Here is a 16,147-nt window from a genome sequence, read left to right as displayed (position 1 = left end):
GCCACACACACAAGCACACAGGCTCTGGGGCTAGGGCCCTGCCCCATGAATCATTCACACATGGTTGCCCGAAGTGGCTCTCTTTGCTCATTCGTTTTGGGGTTGGGGTGTGGGGGTGCAGGGGACATCTCAGCTAGAGAGTTGCACACTGAATTAGCATTGAGGGCTCACTGCCTGTGTTTGGCCTTGAGGGTGGGGCCAGGGAGACTGTCGGGCCTGGGAAGACAAAGACCCAGGCAGTCCATATTGGGAGTGTTTTCCCCCGGGGCACATTGGGCCAGGATATGTTGGGGAGGGCCGGCAGAAAGTGGGACAGTGGCAGGGGTGGGGGCTGTCCCATAGTACAGATGGGCAAATCGAGGCCAAAAGAGGAAAGAGCATGAGGGGTGGGTGCTTCGGGGAATCAGGCAGCACTGGGGCTCATCTGTGCTCTTCCATTCACACTGTGTGACGGCCGATGACTTCCCTCTGGGATCCTCTGGTTCCTTCCTGATGTCTGTTCCGGGGGGTGGTTGTGCAAATCAGGCACGATGAGTCTGCCTGGCGCCTGCCACATACTTGGTGTCCACCCCCACCGAAGGCGGCGCCTGCCCCCAGTACCCCGCCACCAACCCTGCTCAGGCCACCTGCCCCAAGACCCCAACTCTCACCTGTAACTTGGACACCTCTCTAGGGGCTGAGACCCCAGGGTCCCTGCACTGAGCGAAATGATTTCAGTTTTAGGGGGAAATCACAAAAATCTGGGTCTGCGCTAACATGGGAGCCAAGACTGCTGTTGAAAAGGGCTCGTGCAAATTGAGGTGTACCGTGTAAAATACACACTGAGTTTCAAAGGCTTTGTATGAAAAAAGGATGTAAGGTATCGCAGATTTAACACGGAATTAATTATTAGTTGAAATGATAATATTTTGGATATATTGGGTTAAATAAAGTAGTTTATTAAAATTCATTCCACTTGTTTTTTGTTTTTTACATTTTTTAATGTGGCTACTAGAAAACTGATAATTCCGTAGGTGGCTTGCGTTACGTTTCTGTTGGACAGCGCCGCTCTGGACTCTGAGGGCCTCAGGTGTTGATGCCACCTTCAGGAATGAGTCATAAAAGTGCAGGAAGGTGGATGCTGTGGAATAGAGGTGCTGGGGGTGTTGGGCGCAGGAGTGGAGCTGGGATGGGGAGCAGGGGCTGGGCCAGGCCTTTGGAGCCACAGGGATGGAGCGGGGTAGTGCTCAGGAGGGGCAGCTAGGCGGGCAGTGGGGTCCAAGGGCAGACTGTGGGGCAGATGCCCGGCGTGGCCCCACCGCCCAGGATGGTGGGGTCCCAGTGACACCGCCTCACCCAGCTCCTCGGTGTCCCCCGTTTGACCCCAGGGCCCTCTTCCGGGAGGAAGAGCCGGGTAAGCCTGCCAGGAGCCGGGTGCTCCTGGGAACTATGCATCATGTCAACACAGCCTGGCCACTGGCCTTTGTCAGAGCGGAGGCCAGCCCTGGCGAGGCGCGCACCCCAAATTCAGAGCAGAGTCAGGGCCCCCGGACTGCAGCCCGAAGCCACGTGGCAGGGGGGAGGCGGGGCTGGCTCTTCCACATCCTGGGGGCCGCCGGGCCGCGGTAGGGCTGCGGCTCCAGCGCTCTCCCCTCCCCGCCTCCTCTGGGCTCTGTCCTGTGTGTGTGAATTATCAACGCCCCCTCCTCTCCCCTGCCTGGAAGCCCGCCAGGAGGGGGCGCTTCCTGCGGCAGCCCAGCCGCACCTCTGGCCACAGCGGGCAGCCTGCAGTGGGCACTCTGGGCTGGTGGGTCCCGGCCTGTGGTCCCAGGGCCGGTGGACCTTCGCGCTCTTGCCCAGCCCTCCTCGGGAGCCTGCGAGGGTCGCCCCTGGGAGAGGGCGCCACCGGCTGTGGCCCCAGAGCCTGGTGTGGCGATTGGCGGCTCGCACAGAGCCGGGCTTGTGCGGACTGCGGGGTGCTGGCGCCCACATAAGGGCATTGTTTGCCGAGGTAAAAGGGGTTTTTGTCTCCTTCTGGAGACTGGACAGAAGGAGGAACAATTTCCCCCATTCATCACTAATTCCCCCATTTGAATAGCAGCGCATTGCCCCACGTTACATAGATGGGCACGCAGTCCTCCCCTGCCCATAGGCATTCCGGGCACAGGTGGTGGGCCCTGTGTCCTGCCCAGACCGGGGAGCTGCCCTTCGCCGGAGCCAGGGAGGCCTGGTTTTGTGGAAATGCTCGGGAGGGGTGCATTCCCGCCGCTTCCCTGTGGCCCCGCACTGCACTTGTCCCTGTCACTGCAGTCACAGGCTGGGGGCCGTCCTGTCCTGCTGGCATTGTTCAGGGCTCCGGCTGGCCGGCCGTGGGTGGGGTGCACACCCTGGAGGGGCCTCCTGGCACGGCTGCACAGACAAGGACCAGGTGGAGACAAGAGGGTCACTTCCAGCTCCGTGTCCCGTGCCTGGAGGCCTGCACCCCCGGCAGGCCCAACTCCTGCACTCTGCGTACTGGGCCCTTGGTGCCCATGGGGCCAGCTGGGTTCTTTCACAGGGTCATAAAGTGTCAGAGCCCAAGAGGGCGTCAGCGGCAACTCCCTAGACTGCAGATAAGAGGAGCCGGGGAGGCAGGCTGTGCCCAAGGTCGGGAGACAGCGAGGCCGCGCACCTGCTCCCCCGGACCTGCTCCTCGGGCATGGGTTTGCGTGCGTGACTCCCTTAAATCGCATTTTTTTGGAGAGGGTCGGGAGGAGGAAAGAACTAGGAATGGATCAGAGCCCAGCGTGCCCCAGCCTGGGATGTTGATGTTTCTCCCTCTTTCTTCTTTCCCCACACGGTGACAGGCAGGTCTCTGGGCCAGGGCTGTGCCGGGTGCTGGGGGAGGGCGGGCCCTGCAGCCAGCCCCTCCTGGGGTTGGGGTGGCCCACAGTGAGGAGAGGGCCAGTGGAGGCTCCGTTCCCTCGGGCGCTCCCGGGGGCAGGACCGTGGATTACTCAGAGACCAAACCAGGCACACGTGATGCAACCTGCCTCCGGCCATTGAGCAGTTAAGGAAATCATTGGCTCCTATAACCAGAAAGTCTAGGGCCTTCTTTGGCTTTGGGCACGGACGGATTTAGGGGGGATTTGTCTGTGCCAGCTTGTCAGCCCTGCCTTCCGGGTGAGGGCCTCCCTGCTGCGTGGGCTCAACAGCCCCTGTGGTGGGGGGGGTACTTCTCCCCAGTGCCCCTGGACTGACTTACATGGGTCGAGCTTGGTCACATGCCCATCAGGGATCGCTGTGATGGGCTGTGCCGACTGGCCGGGCCTGGGACACATGCTCACCCTGGAAGACTCGGGGTGCCCTCACCAGAGGAAGGGGTGTGGTTTCTGGAGAGGCAGGAACGATCCGGGGCAGCTTACCGGGGCGCTGGGCACAGACCATAGACATAATATATGAGAAGGTGATAAACACTCTGAAAACAACGGGTAAAGGGGTCAGTGTGTCAGAGTGGGGGCAGGGAGGTCTTCAGTGTGTCAGAGTGGGGGCAGGGAGGTCTTCAGTGTGTCAGAGTGGGGGCAGGGAGGTCTTCAGTGTGTCAGAGTGGGGGCAGGGAGGTCTCACTGAGAAGGTGACCTTTCAGCAAAGCCCTGGAGGGAAGGGAACTCGGAGTGTCCCGAGAAGAGGGAACAAGGGCAGAGGCCAGGGCACACAGCCGGAGGGGGTGACAGCAGGGGTGGGGGGCTGCCAGCAGGGCCCAGCGGGCCTGGGGAGAGTTTGGCTTCAACTTGGGCGTTTGAACTCAGTCCGTGGACTGTGGCCGGGTCATCACCACTGCCTCGGGGGCCTCTGGACAGATGCAGCCGCTGCCTCGGGGCCTCTGGACAGATGCAGCTGCTTTTCTTCTCCTCAGCAGCCCCCTGCCCTGCTTTGGTCAGGGGGCTTCAGCCCTTGCCCCAGGGCTTTCTCAGCATTTTCCTTGGAGGCTTCTCCCAGAAAGCTTGCCCTGCCTAGCACCCACCCTAGTTCCACCCTCCCTGGGGTGAGATCCGCAGCGGGTGGTCCAGAACTGGAGCCTCGATGGGTGCTGCAGTCAGAGAGGGCTTCCCAGAGGAGGAAGGGGTTGCAGGGGGAGGTGGGGGGACAGGAGGGGCGAGAAACTCCAAGGCTCTCTCCAGAACCCAGTGTCCTCTAGAACCTTATGTTTGGTTTTTTGCTCCCTAGAGCATGAGCCCCAGGACAGTGACCACCCCCATCTTTTCACCTCAGTGTCCCCAGTGCCCCACACAGGGCTGACACCCAGTAAGTGTTCGAGAAAGGAAGGGACGAGGGCAGGAACAGCATCTTCCCGGCCCTGTCCCTCTCCCACCTCCCCTTACCGTGCCCACCTCAGATTTGGCACCAAGCTGGGCTCCGAGGGGCCCCCGGAAGCCCACAGTCCAGCCTGGAAAACCCGTGCTCGGGAAGCACGTGCATTATGAAGTGAGAAGGCCTGGGCGGGGGCGGGGAATCGGGGTGTTTTTTTAAGCACCTATTCTTTGTGCCAGGTATTGTCTACACCTTATAAATCCTATTTTACTGACATGGCACCCATTTTGAAAGGAGGTGAAGGGGTGTCTTCAAGGATACACAGCCCCGCTGCATTCTGCCTACAGCCCATGGCCTCCCTCGTCGGCTGGAAGTGGACCCCAGGTTGCAGGCAGCCCATGAGCAGGTTAAGGGCGGCATGTTGGGGGGCGGGGGGAGGCACTTGTGACTCACCTATGCCCCAGAGGAGGGCTCTGTGTGTGTCACTGGGTTTCCCTGACCCCAGATGCAGAGTGGAGGCGGGAGAGGCTTGGCCCGTGGATACGTGCGGCGGCAGCAAATGGAGCTTGTAAACTGCAGCCCGCTGGCCTACTCAAGGACTTTTGTTTTGTTTTGGGGGAATTTTTTGTGGTGAAAAATTTTGTAAAACATAAAATTTGCCATTTGACCATTTTTAAGTGTGCAGCGTGGCAGCGGTACATTGACAGTGTTATGCAACCAGCACACATTATTTCCAAAACAGAGTTTTCATTACTCTAAACAGAAACTCTGTAACCATTAAGCAATAACTCCCCATTCCGCCCTCCGCCAGTCCCTGGTGTCCCCTCATATACTTTCAATCCCTCTGAACACGACTGTATTGCACGTGAGTGTTCTCATTCAGTATCCGTCCTGTTGCTTCTCACTTATTTCACTTAACGCAACGCTTCCACAGTTCATCCATGTTATAGCGTGTATCAGAGTTTCATTACTTTTTATGGCTGAATAGTATTTCATTGCATAGATAGACCACGTTTTGTTTGTCCGTTTGTCCAGTAAGGTTTTTCAAAATGTGAACAATGTAAGTCAGTCACCAGTATTTAAAAATCTGGACATTTACATAATGGTGCATATTTCCAGTTTCTTCTAAAAACTTGGAATGCAGAGCTACAGGAGGTCAGGGCTCCTGGCCTCATGGGTCTCATCTGCCCAGCCACTTCCCCTATCAGACTGAGGCGGCATCTGCCTTCTCGGAGGGGCCGTGCCACCATTGGAGCCAGTGCCTGAGGTGCACAGCCCTGGGGTGAGGGTGTTGGCAGCTCAAGAGTCTGGGCCAGCACCCTGGGCTCCTGAGCTGGAGGGCCCTGGGAACACCGCACACACACGCACCCGCATACACACTCACACACACCCACGCGCGTGTGTCCTCACAGCACTCGAGCCTCCTTCGTGCTCATGCCTGGAGATGCACAGGGCAGGAGGGTCCATCCTCCCTGGAGGGAATCTGGCCGGGAGGCAGGCAGTCAAGGCGCCACCTCTGGGCCCGTTCCTGGTGTGACGCTGCGGGAGTGAGCGTAGTGACGACTGGCTCTCTCTGTGCTTGGTGTGGTGCCCATTGACCCTCCTAGCAACCCCTCCTTCCAGAGGAGGAAGACAAGGCCCTCTGAGGTCAAGCAAGTGGCCTTTTGGGGGTGGTGCCAGGATGTGAAGTCACACCTGCAAGGTGAGCTAAGAATGGGCACCGGCCAGAGCTCAGAGGAGCTCAGACAGTTGGCCAGGATGGGTGTCAATCCTTGCCCTTCAACTCCTTGACCCTGGCAGAGACTTCTGAATCCCGGGTGCTGGGGCTTCTCTGGCAACGGGCCCAGCCCTGGTGGGGAGGTAGGCAGCTCTCAGGACTGACCCTGAGCCGCTGAAGGAGGCATGAAGTATCCCTCGGAAGGATGGGTACCAGGCTGGGCTCAGGGCTCTGAGTACCTCCTTCCTAGGGACAGCGGAGGAGGGAGGCCTGCTCTGAGAAGGTAGCGTTGAGCCAGGTCCTGAAGGTGGACTGACATTCACTGAGCTGGAAGCAACATGGCAGGCAGGCAGCAGAGCCCAAGCAGAGGCCTGGAGGTGTGAGGCTTCAGAAGTGGTCCAGGGTAGTGGGACCTGGGCTGGAGGAGGCTGCAGAGATCATGGGACCAAGAACACACCCAGCACCCTTGCTGACTCTTCTTGGGCAGGCTGTGGGGAGCAGGAAGGTTAGGGAACAGGGGAGTGATCATTAGACTGGTGCTGGGAAAGGGTGGGGTGACCGAGGGGAGCTGGGGTGCTGAAGGGGGAGGTCGGCCAAGGAGGCTGGATGGGGTGGATGTGGTTTGGCAAGCTGGCGGCCCATTCACTCTCTGTGTGTCTCAGTAATGTGCATCCGTCCCCCGGGAGGGCTGGCATCTGGGTCATAGTCACTACTTTGTTTCTCAGCCTGGGACAGAGCCAGCACACAGTAGGTGCTCAGTAAATACTACTCACTCTACCAGTATCTAGGCTGGTCGCTGGAGGCACTGCCAGAAGAAAACCAGAGCCATCTGTGATTGAGGAGGAGGGGATGGGCGGTGAGGTTCCAGAGGTAGCAGGGCGGCTAGTCTGGGGACTGTGGGATGAAGCTGAGCAAGGCGGGGGAGGGGGGGCAGGGGGGGCGGGGATCTTTGGGGTGGCTTTGAGTAGAGCCTGGAGCTGCCCTGCAGGAGGATGGAGAGAGCAGTGACTGCCCAGAGGAAGAGGGGCAGAAGGAGGGGCATCCTGGCCCAGGGGACCTGCGGCAGCCGAGGGGGAGGGGTGCCATGGCGCGGAGGCCTTTCCCATCCCCCTCTGCCCTGGGCCCTGGCTGCTTGATGGGCAGCCGGGAGGCCAGTGATTGGTTGGCGAGCTAGAGCCGCTTGGTCACCATGGGGACGCTCCGGAGGTGCGCGTGCCCAGTGCCCAGCACCAGGAACTAAATCTTCATAATCTGCCGGCTGGGAGGGTGGGGGTGGGGTCGTGCGCGACCCTGGCCTGGGAGAGGGGGTGGCCTGGGAGGCGGTCAGGATTCACTGTGGCCGCCCCTCCCCCACCCACTCTCGTTACAGGTGCAGAGCCGCTTGGGCACCTGGGCGCCACCAGGAACCACGCGGTACTCACCTGACAGTGACCCCGGGAGCTTGAGCGTAGCTTGGGCCTCTGCCTTCTCAGCTGATCAAGCAGGAGGCTGGGGCAGGGTGGGGAAAAGGGGCCTGGAATTTATCTGAAGTGTCTAACCCCCTAGTTAAAAGTTTGTCCTCCTAGGTCCCCCAGCAATGCCGCGCTGTCTGCAGCAGGGGGCGCCCTCCACAGGGCTTTGTTGGGCTGTCACTTCAGGAAAGCAGGGATGGCCCAGGAGGTGCCAGGGATGCACCCGCAGCCCTGGCTCTGGGTGTTCAGTGCCATGTGGCTGGCCATGCACCAAGGGCAGATCTCTGTCTGCACAGGCTTGGCCTGGGCCTGCTTGCTGGAGGGAGTGACTAAGGGGCAGGGGTGTCACAGTGGAGCCAACCTTCTTCAGGCAGAGGATGGAGAAGTTGGAGGGTCTGCTGTGGGGAAGGGGTCCTGTGGGGAGAGGGTGTAAAGGGGCAAGGCAGTGGTGAGCTGGGGGAAGAGGGGGGCACTGGCCAGGCCCCATGCAGCCCCTGGCGTGTCCGAGAACTCCTGGACCTGCGGCAGGCAGGTCACACTTGAGGCTGCAGCCACTCACTTCCTGGCCCCCGAAGCTGGATATGGCTTTTGTGGGGTGGAGGGCAGGAGGCATGCTCCATGGCCGCTCCGCCCTGATGGCCCCAGTTTCCGGCAGAGGGACCCTGCCCCTACCTCAGGCTGGGGCAAGGCTAGCCTCTTGGCGCCCCCAGCGGGGACGGCAGCGCTCACTCACCTCCTGCCCAGGGATGCTCGTGAGGACAGCATAGGGCAAGTACCCCCTGTGGCTGCCGTGGCCACGTACCTGGTGGGAGGGGGGTCTTAGGGGCCAGCGGGTGCTGAGGTGGAGCCTCACACCCAGGCCTCTCGTTTCAGACGACTCCTCCTCCGAGAGCGGCAGTGGCAATGGCTCCTCCACCCTGAACCCGTCCACCTCGAGCAGCACACAGGGAGACCCCGCCTTCCCCGAGATGAATGGCAACGGCACCGTGGCCCCCGTGGACTTCACCGCCACCGCCGAGGATCAGCCCATCAACCTGTGCGACAAGCTCCCGCAGGGCTCAGCGCTCGGCACGCCCTCCTACCCCTCCGACGCCGATGGACTGCGGAGCCGCGTCAAGTATGGGGTGAAGACCACCCCCGAGGTGTGTGGGGCTGCGGGCTGCTGGCCCGCCGGAGCTGGGAGCCTCTGCCGCGCCCGTACACGGCAGGGCTGTGCGGGGCTGACGTGAAATCACGCGTACCGGGGTTCTGACACCAAGTCAGGGTGGTAGCCGTGGCTGTTCTGCTATCATTGTCCTGGGGAGGCTCTGGAATGGGAGACCGCTCAGTTGACCTCGAGCAAGGCCCTCACTTCTCTCAGCCTCCACCCCCCATCTGTGAAGTGGGGTTGTTGGCCTCTGCCTTGGTGGACGTGGTGGGTGACGTGTGGCCTGGCCCCCTCTGCCTCCAAAACAGAGTCTGCTGTGAGGAGCAGCAGCAAGTGGGCTGCATTCAGCACAGAGGCCCAAGGCCTCATGTTTTCTCGCTACTCTGCATGCCTGTCCCCATTCTACAGATGGTGCAGAAAAAAGGTGAGGCCTTTGTTTGTGGCCCCAGGGATGTGGATGTGTGAAACTCAATAGACCAGGCTAATGGGGGGCGGACAGGTGCCCCACCATTTGGCGCTCCCCTCCCCCTCCCCTGTTGCTTCCGAAAGCCATCTCCAGGCCACCGAGGTCTCCTGCAGCAGTGCAGTGCGGCACCAGGGGCGGGAGCTCTCCCGGGGGGGTGTTTTCTTCTGCCCGGGCTAGGGGGCCCAGAGGTGCCTTCTCAGAGCCCTACACTCCTGGGCTGCAGCTACGGGCCCCTGCACAGGTTCCTTCCCCTCCCAGGGCCTGTTTTCTCTTCTGCAGAGGGTGTGGGGTGGGTGCCAGTGCTGGCTTCCAATGACGTGTCTCGTGGAAAGGTGCTGTACAAATGAACGGGTGTTCAGTCGTCGCTGTGTGTCTGAGCCCAGGCTGAGGGACAGGCACTGGCCAGAGCAGTGTCTTCCCTTCTTTGACTGGGTCCCAGGGGCAGGCACAGCTGCTGCCTCGGCAGGCGGAGAGCCAGAGGGGTTGAGTTTGCCACCGGGGCCTCAGGCCACATGTGTGGACCACGGAAGTGAGACGGGAGCACAAGCGCCACCGATAGTTCTTCTGTTTCCTCTGACGCTGGCAGAGGATTGGCCCAAGAGCACCTGGGACTGTGACTTGCCCAAGGCGCCTTTGACCCTCCGTCGCGAGCCTGACACAGCCCAGTGGGAGGCCAGAGGACCTGGGTGTCCTTTCCCCTTCAGAGTCTATGTGTGGATCAAGAGATGGGCACGAGGCCAGGGACCCTGGGAGGGCTGACCCCGGTGGGTGTGGTCACATGGAGGCTGGTGGTGGCAGCTACCGTGGGACAGGGCACCAATCAGTGTCTGTCTTTATACGTTTGTCCGCAAGAGCTGTATGCCGTCTGGGCCACTATGTGGCCACGTTGCAGGGTGTGATCTGCGGCTGTTTGTTTCCTGGGCCTGACTGCCTACTAGATGCCCACCTCCTTGAGGGCAGGGACTGTGTCTCCAGGACGCTGCTAGTCAGGGTACCACTGAGTGAAGTCAGGACTGGACAAAGCCGCAAACTTTCTAAAAGGCAAATGACAGTGGTCCTCGGGGAGCCTTCCCAGAGCACGTGCGGCAGGGGGCAGGAGACCGGACGGGAACTGAGCAGTAAAGGAAGAAGAGGATGGAAAAAGCAGAGAGGAGAGTGGGGAAGTGCATTCCCAGGAGAGCTGGGGAAGGGTCTTGCTCCAGGAGGGGCTCAGGGGGTGGGTCCCTTCTCTACTGCAGGACAAGGGGCTGTGCCTGGTTCCCTCTCCCCTTTCTACACACGCTCTGCATCAGGGCTCACGGTGACTTCCAGGGGTGGCGGCAGACAGGAGAAGCCCAGCCTGGGAGCTGCGGGGATGCCCTTTTGCCTGATGGGCCTGTCTCTTTGGCTGGTTCTTTCCCAGCCCATCTGTTCCTCATCCCCGACAGACAGCACACTCACTGCTTTTGTGACAGCTCGGTTGTCAACTCAGGGTTGCAGCCCCTTGGAGACCAGGGAGGGAAACCCCGAAGCCAGAACAGATCTTGGCACAGCAGGAGAGGCTGGCTGGTGGCGGGAAGGAGCCCTTTCTGTGTTTGCCTTTCCCTCGTGCGATGAGGCACATCCTGGCGTGGGCACTGCTGCCGAGTAAGCCACTATCCCCTCCACTGAACTCCTCCGGGGCGCCAGGCCTCTGCATGTGTGGTTGCGGGCAGTCCCTCCTACAGCCGCCCAGGGAGGGGCGGCAGCATCGCTGTCCCCGTGTCACAGGGGAAAGGAGCAGAAGGAGAGTGACTTGCTCAGGGCCTTGCAGCGTGGCTCACGTGGCATCTGGGTGTGCTCACCGCGGCCTGACCCTCTGCCCCCGCCGCCCTCTCTCAGTCCCCCCCCTACAGCTCGGGGAGCTATGACTCCATCAAAACCGAGGTCAGTGGCTGCCCTGAGGACCTGACGGTGGGCCGGGCCCCCACAGCAGATGACGACGACGATGACCACGACGACCATGAGGACAATGACAAGATGAATGACTCCGAGGGCATGGACCCTGAGCGCCTCAAGGCCTTCAACGTGAGCGCCCGCCCGGGACAGCCAGCTGGGGCAGGGGCTGAGCCGGGCCAGCCCTTCCCACAGCCTGTGTCTCCTGCAGATGTTCGTGCGTCTCTTTGTGGACGAGAACCTGGACCGCATGGTGCCCATCTCCAAGCAGCCCAAGGAGAAGATCCAGGCCATCATCGAGTCCTGCAGCCGGCAGTTCCCTGAGTTCCAGGAGCGGGCCCGCAAGCGCATCCGCACGTACCTCAAGTCCTGCCGGCGCATGAAGAAGAACGGCATGGAGATGGTGAGCCCCAGGCCCACCAGTCCCAGGCTCCCCGCACCCTCCCGGCCTCCTGGGCGCTTTTCCCACAGCCCTGCCAATACCCCTGGAAGCAGGCATTGTGGCCCCTCGTTCACAGAGGAGCCCAAAGCCCAGTGCCGCCCTGCCCACCTCTAGGGCAGGGTCCCTGTGCCCTAACACTGGCTCCATCCCCATTCTGCCTGCAGACCAGACCCACACCTCCCCACCTGACCTCGGCCATGGCAGAAAACATCCTGGCAGCTGCCTGTGAGAGCGAGACGAGAAAAGCAGCCAAAAGGATGCGCCTGGAGATCTACCCGTCCTCTCAGGTGCCTGCTCGCTGCCAGCCACTGGGAGGGTGTCCTCAGCCACGCCGCAGATACTGCCACGGCCCCCGGGTGCAGAGGGAGCAGGGAGGGCGTCCTCAGATGGGAGATGGAGATGCTGGGGGGAGGGGGGCGGCGGGGGGAAGTCAGAGGAGCCCAGACACAAAGGCCTTGCGGACCTAGGAAGGGAGTCTGGACTTCATCCCGAGCCCTGAGAGTGTCTTCAGCCGGGCAGGAACAGATGAAATCTGCCCTGAAGATAGATGAGCACATGGGGGGCTGGGGGAGGCCCTGGGCAAGGCAGCCAGGGGGAGAGGCAGAGTCCTGCAGGTCCCGCGCCGGGTCCCGGCAAATCTGGGGCCACCACCCACCCCCGTCCAGGGACCGTGGTCAGGGCTTGCTGCCCCTGTGGTTCCCCAGCGCCTCCCTCCCGCTCTGCAGGACGAGCCCATAGCCCTGGACAAGCAGCACTCCCGGGACTCCGCAGCCATCCCCCACTCCACCTACTCACTGCCAGCCTCCTCCTACTCCCAGGACCCTGTGCACGTCAACGGTGGCCTGAACTACAGTTACCGTGGCTACGGGGCCTTGGGCAGCAACCTGCAGCCCCCTGCCTCCCTCCAAACAGGAAATCACAGTAATGGTGAGTGTGGGACACCAGGCTCTGCGGCTCCCTGACCAGCTGCCTTGGGAAGGGGGCGGGGCAGGCAAGGAGGCAGCAGAGGCGGCGGGAAAGTGACTCCTTCTTGGCACAGGGACCCTCCCCATCTCATGATCTTAGCCAGTCCTTAGCTTGGAAGGCAAGGTTAACAGGAACAGCGTTCCGCTCCTTTCTTGCCTCCCCGGAGGCTTGCTGGGCCTCTCCCTGGTCCCCTGCCGCTGCCCCACACCCCCTCCACGGGCCACTGCGTGCAGTCCCAGCCAAGGCCCCGCTCTTCACCTGAGTTGAGCCCCTCCACACCCTCGTCTCACCCAAAATGACCAAGTCTCAGTGAGACGGTCACTGGCCCAGGTCTTGCAGAGTTGATGGCAGAGCCAGGATTTGGTCCCAGGCAGGTCACCTCCCTCTCCAGGCCACCGCTTAGGACCTCACTTGTGAGATGAAGGTTCTTCTTTTTAAAAGCATTTCTTAGTTTTTTAAAAAAATTTATTTATTTTTGGCTGCATTGGGTCTTCGTTGCTGCGCGCGGGCTTTCTCTAGTTGCGGCGAGCGGGGGCTACTCTTCGTTGTGGTACGGTGCGCAGGCTTCTCGTTGCAGTGGCTTCTCTTGTTGCGGAGCACGGGCTCTAGGCGCGCGGGCTTCAGTAGTTGTGGCACATGGGCTCAGTAGTTATGGTTCACGGCTCTAGAGCGCAGGCTCAGTAGTTGTGGCACACGGGCTTAGTTGCTCTGTGGCATGTGGGATCTTCCCGGACCAGGACTCGAACCCGTGTCCCCTGCATTGGCAGGCAGATTCTTAACCGCTGTGCCACCAGGGAAGCCCCGAGATGAAGGTTCTTTGAGCTAGGAGCAGGGCCCCAGCCCTTTCTGCTGCACTGTGGGGCCCCATCTAGGTCACCTGGGACAGTGGTTAGCCGTCTGTCCCCCCACTCTAACCCCAGGAGCTGGTGATCTCCTAGGTGCCCCCTGTAACTCTGCCCATGTGACTCTGATGCAGACGGAACACAGGCCAATATTGGAGAAACAGTCCCCAAAAGATACAAACCTCCCCATGGAGCTAGCTGCTGCCCTGAGTGTGGACCTCAGGCCCTGTCACACTGAGGCCTGGGTGGCAGGTGTGGCAGGAGAAGAGCGGGCTCCCCCGGTGAAGGGCAGCCTGGCGGCCTCCGGGAGCTGGTGGGGTCAGGTAGGGGTGATCCCAGGGCCTCTTGAGCCAGGTATCCGGATTTAGTTCTGTGTGCAGCGGGAGCCACAGATAGGCTTTAACCAAAGGAGGCTATGAATTGTGCTGTCTGCCCTTGTGGTGAGATTTTAATGGGGAGGACAGGAGGCAGAAGCAGTGTGCTTCGGGGGTCGTTCAGAGGCGAGAGGAGAGGCTGGGGGTGACAGCAAGTTGCTGCTTGACGAGTAGGTTAGAGGAAGGTGCCGCCTGCAGGCCAGGGAATTCTGGTTCTAGGTCTTGGCTGAACGTGCCTGAGAATTCCTCTCAGGCCCTTGTCCTTGGCCACGGGAGACCCCTTACTGTTCCTGGGCAGCGATGGAGGCGGCTGGTCCCTACCCATGGCAGAAAGCCCAGACACCCTTGCTCACCTTGCCCCCCACCACCGGCAAGTACGTGTGGGTCCCTGGAAGATTCCTGCCTGGGCTTAACTTCTCATCCTTTCCTAATGCCTCTTAACCTAAAATAAGAGGCTGCCTGGCCCTAATCCCTGAGGCTGAGGCCAGAGTGGTCAGCTGCAGCAGGGGTGAAATGGCTGTCCCAGGCGGGCTGCTTTCCTTCCAGGAAGGAGCCTATCTGACAGCCCTGCTGAGTGGGGACCCTGGTAGAGCGTGTCTGGAGACAGGTGCGGGGCAGGAAGTTAGAGCCCCCCCTGTTGCGCACGGGGAGAGTCCTTCCCAGGGGGCAGGTGATGGTGATAGGCCCCCCCCTGGCACCACACAGCAGGGCCTGTCTCGGGCCGCAGCTGCCAGGGCTGCTCCGGCCTCTCTTGAGGGCCAGGCCTGCCGCCCTCCCGCCCTGTTCACACTTGTCAGAGAGGCTTCAAGAAAGGCCACTAGCTCTGCCCCTGTACCTCAGTCTCCCTGGTTCCTTAGAAGTGGGTGGTGAGGTCACGGAGGCCGAGATCTGCTCGCTGACCTCCTGCCTGGGGCAGTGGCGTCCTGTGAGCACTGGGTTTGGGTCCAGCAGTTGGAAGAACACCACGGGCAGTCCCAGTCCCAGTACCTTACCAGCAGCAGCCCTTAAATGAGGGTTCAGTCCATTTGGCACCTTGGTTGGGCAGTCGTGTTGGTAGCTCAGAGCTCCTCACTTAGATCGTGGGTGGATCCAGGTCAGCCCAGATAGACTCAGGCTCTGCCTGTCTTACCTGGGGTGCTGGGCAACGCGCACCCGCTCTGGCCCCTCTAGCAACCACCTGGCCACCTGAGTGTCTGCCTGTAACCAGAGCCCTGGGGGAAGAGACGGAAGGCCTGCTCTGAGCATGGGAGTGAAGAGGACAAGGCTTGGGGGCGGAGGGAGGAAAGAGAGGAAGCCCAGGGCCAGCTCACACCCATGTGGCAGGCGGCCTTCCTCTGCCATCCCCAGCCAGTGTCTGGAGGGGACCAAACCCTGCAGCAGCCGGGAGCCAGCGCAGGCACCCCTGCCTGCTCCCAGACTATCCCAGCAGCACCCACGTGGGGGTCAGCCGCCTGCTTGGCTGCTGTTCCCAGCAGTTCACAGCCCCAGTCCTTCCTCCTGTGTTTCATTTTAACGGACTTCCCTCGACCCTCAGTTCCAAGGATGTTCCTTAGCAGGCCAGTTCCCAGGACCTCCTGCTTGACGTCCCTGTTCTCTGATTAGAGAAGAAATAACCCCATGTGACAGACTGTCCCATCTAGATTCCAACTTCCTTCCCCATTTGGGGGCTGCACCAGCTTCCTTTTAGCAGTAGTCGAGTTTCCATAATTTCTCCCAAGATGTTACTTCTGGTCTATATGTCTCCAGTGACAAGGGCTTGTCCATCTCTGTAGCAGCATAAAAACTATAGGGAGTTCCCTGGTGTCCTAGTGGTTAGGATTCTGGGCTCTCACTGCTGTGGCCCGGGTTCAGCGCCTGGTCAGGGAACTGAGATCCTGCAAGACTCATGGTGCGGCCAAAAAAAAAAAAAGAAAGCTGCTGCCACTGTAGGTGCAATAATGATTCAAACTGGCTGTCAGAACCAGTGGGGTAGTGGGGAGCTGGCTGGTAACTGAGAACTGCCTCACACACCCTCGTACGATGATCTCTGCGTATGGGAGTTGGGGGCTGGGCAGGGCACAGGGAGACGGACCTAGCTGGGTCACAGAAGGCCTCCCAAGCAAGCTTCCACTCCCACACCGCCAGATCCTCTCCTTTGGCGGTTTTCTTGCTGAACACCTCGAAAGAATGCTCAAATTCCAGGAGCTTCTGTGTTTCCTGGAAGCCCTTTCCCAGTGGGCCTCCGTAGGCTGAGCATCCCGAGCCGCACCGAGGGGTTCACCGGCGTGGCTCAGCCCCAGAACAGTCTCCTTGTGCTGTAGCTGAGGGCCGGGGGCCCAGGGAAGTTAGGAATCACCCACGGCGGGGCCGAGCAGGCCGCCAGTCCGGGCTCGCTGACTGCAGAGCCACAGCGCACCCCATAGAGCCGTTTGGGAAAGGTGGAGAGGAGACCAGGCCTGGTGGCCCCAGCACACACCCCCAGTGTGTTTCGGTAAGACTGCAGGCTCCCTCTTTGTTGCCACTGTTCAAGGGCAAAGGGGAGGTGATTTCTCCAGAGGGCCCCTCTGGGTCCTGTCTGAC

General features: G+C 60.8%; 1 protein-coding gene across 5 annotated transcripts in view; it reads left to right on the top strand.

The window, feature by feature from the left end:
* NOL4L (nucleolar protein 4 like) overlaps positions 1 to 16,147 on the top strand; it is a 130,254-nt gene that overhangs the window by 108,683 nt on the left and 5,424 nt on the right. For 3 of the 5 annotated variants that reach the window (XR_016387907.1, XM_022592698.2, XM_089896683.1), the window contains 5 exons: positions 8,311 to 8,579; positions 10,911 to 11,096; positions 11,176 to 11,367; positions 11,571 to 11,693; positions 12,132 to 12,333. Coding sequence is in view for 4 of the 5 variants with exons in the window: in XM_022592698.2 (XP_022448406.1) it covers positions 8,311 to 8,579; positions 10,911 to 11,096; positions 11,176 to 11,367; positions 11,571 to 11,693; positions 12,132 to 12,333 (972 nt within the window). In the remaining variant the exon portion in view is untranslated. Of the gene's footprint in view, positions 1 to 8,310; positions 8,580 to 10,910; positions 11,097 to 11,175; positions 11,368 to 11,570; positions 11,694 to 12,131; positions 12,334 to 13,310; positions 13,410 to 16,147 lie in introns of all 5 variants that reach the window. The other 2 variants (XM_089896684.1, XM_089896682.1) reach the window with 2 other exon arrangements.

Source organism: Delphinapterus leucas, chromosome 15 (genome assembly GCF_059928025.1).
Source record: "Delphinapterus leucas isolate spDelLeu-1000000601 "Yukka" chromosome 15, BTC_Dleu_Yukka2, whole genome shotgun sequence".
Classification (NCBI taxonomy): Eukaryota; Metazoa; Chordata; class Mammalia; order Artiodactyla; family Monodontidae; genus Delphinapterus; species Delphinapterus leucas.
The sequence above is the reverse complement of the archived record's forward strand: the minus strand, read 5'-3'. Positions and strand labels throughout refer to the sequence as shown.